Source organism: Chaetura pelagica, unplaced genomic scaffold (assembly GCF_000747805.2).
Source record: "Chaetura pelagica isolate M959 unplaced genomic scaffold, ChaPel_1.0 scaffold1105, whole genome shotgun sequence".
Taxonomy (NCBI): domain Eukaryota; kingdom Metazoa; phylum Chordata; class Aves; order Apodiformes; family Apodidae; genus Chaetura; species Chaetura pelagica.
The window spans coordinates 162,803-163,494 of record NW_009953198.1 but is presented as its reverse complement, the minus strand read 5'-3'; the positions used below and the strand labels follow the sequence as shown (position 1 = coordinate 163,494).

General features: G+C 63.0%; 1 protein-coding gene across 1 annotated transcript in view; it reads right to left on the bottom strand.

The window, feature by feature from the left end:
• LOC104388497 (myelin protein P0-like) overlaps positions 1-692 on the bottom strand; it is a 5,719-nt gene that overhangs the window by 3,240 nt on the left and 1,787 nt on the right. The window contains exons 2-4 of the mRNA XM_009997370.1: positions 447-613; positions 150-363; positions 3-69 (exon numbers count right to left, since the gene is read on the bottom strand). Of these exons, the coding sequence (XP_009995672.1) occupies positions 3-69; positions 150-363; positions 447-613 (448 nt within the window). The remainder of the gene's footprint in view (positions 1-2; positions 70-149; positions 364-446; positions 614-692) is intronic.

Below are 692 nucleotides of genomic sequence, written 5' to 3'. Positions count from 1 at the left end.
CCACCACGGCCACCAGCAGCAGAGCCCCGCCAATGATGGAGCCCAGCACAACACCGTAGCGGGTGGGCACTGTGGGGACACCGGTGTCCCATCAGCCCCCTGGCTGGGCTGGGGGAGCTGAGGCAGGGAGGGGCCTGCCAGGGCTGTACCTTTCTCGAAGACATAGAGCGTGACCTGGGAGGACTTGCCCACGATGTCGGGCGGGTTCTTGACATCACAGGTGAAGGTGCCGTTGTCAGTGTAGTCCAGGTTGTGGATGACAATGGAGCCATCCTTTCGGCGGGGGTTACCCACCCACTCCATCCGCTCCTTGAAGTTGCCCACGTCATCGATGTAGGGCTGGCCCTTGGCATAGTGGAATATCTGGAGATGGGGACAGACACACGGACATTGGGATCATGGTGGCTTCAGGCAGGGCCACCCCACGCCCCAGAGCAGACGCTTACGGAGATGCTGTCACGGGAGCCCTCGGCTTGGAAGTGCCATGTGATGGAGATGTCCTCGGAGATCCACTCGCTGGACCAGAAGCTGCAGGAGAGGGTGACGTGGGAACCGACGGTGCCATACACCTCCCGTTGCGTGTACACGTGGATGGAGGATGCTGGGGATGGCCCTGCCGGTGGCACAAACCTGTCAGCCCCACGGGGGACCCTGGCACGGGGCCGATGCTCATCACCAGGGCTGCTGGCTGG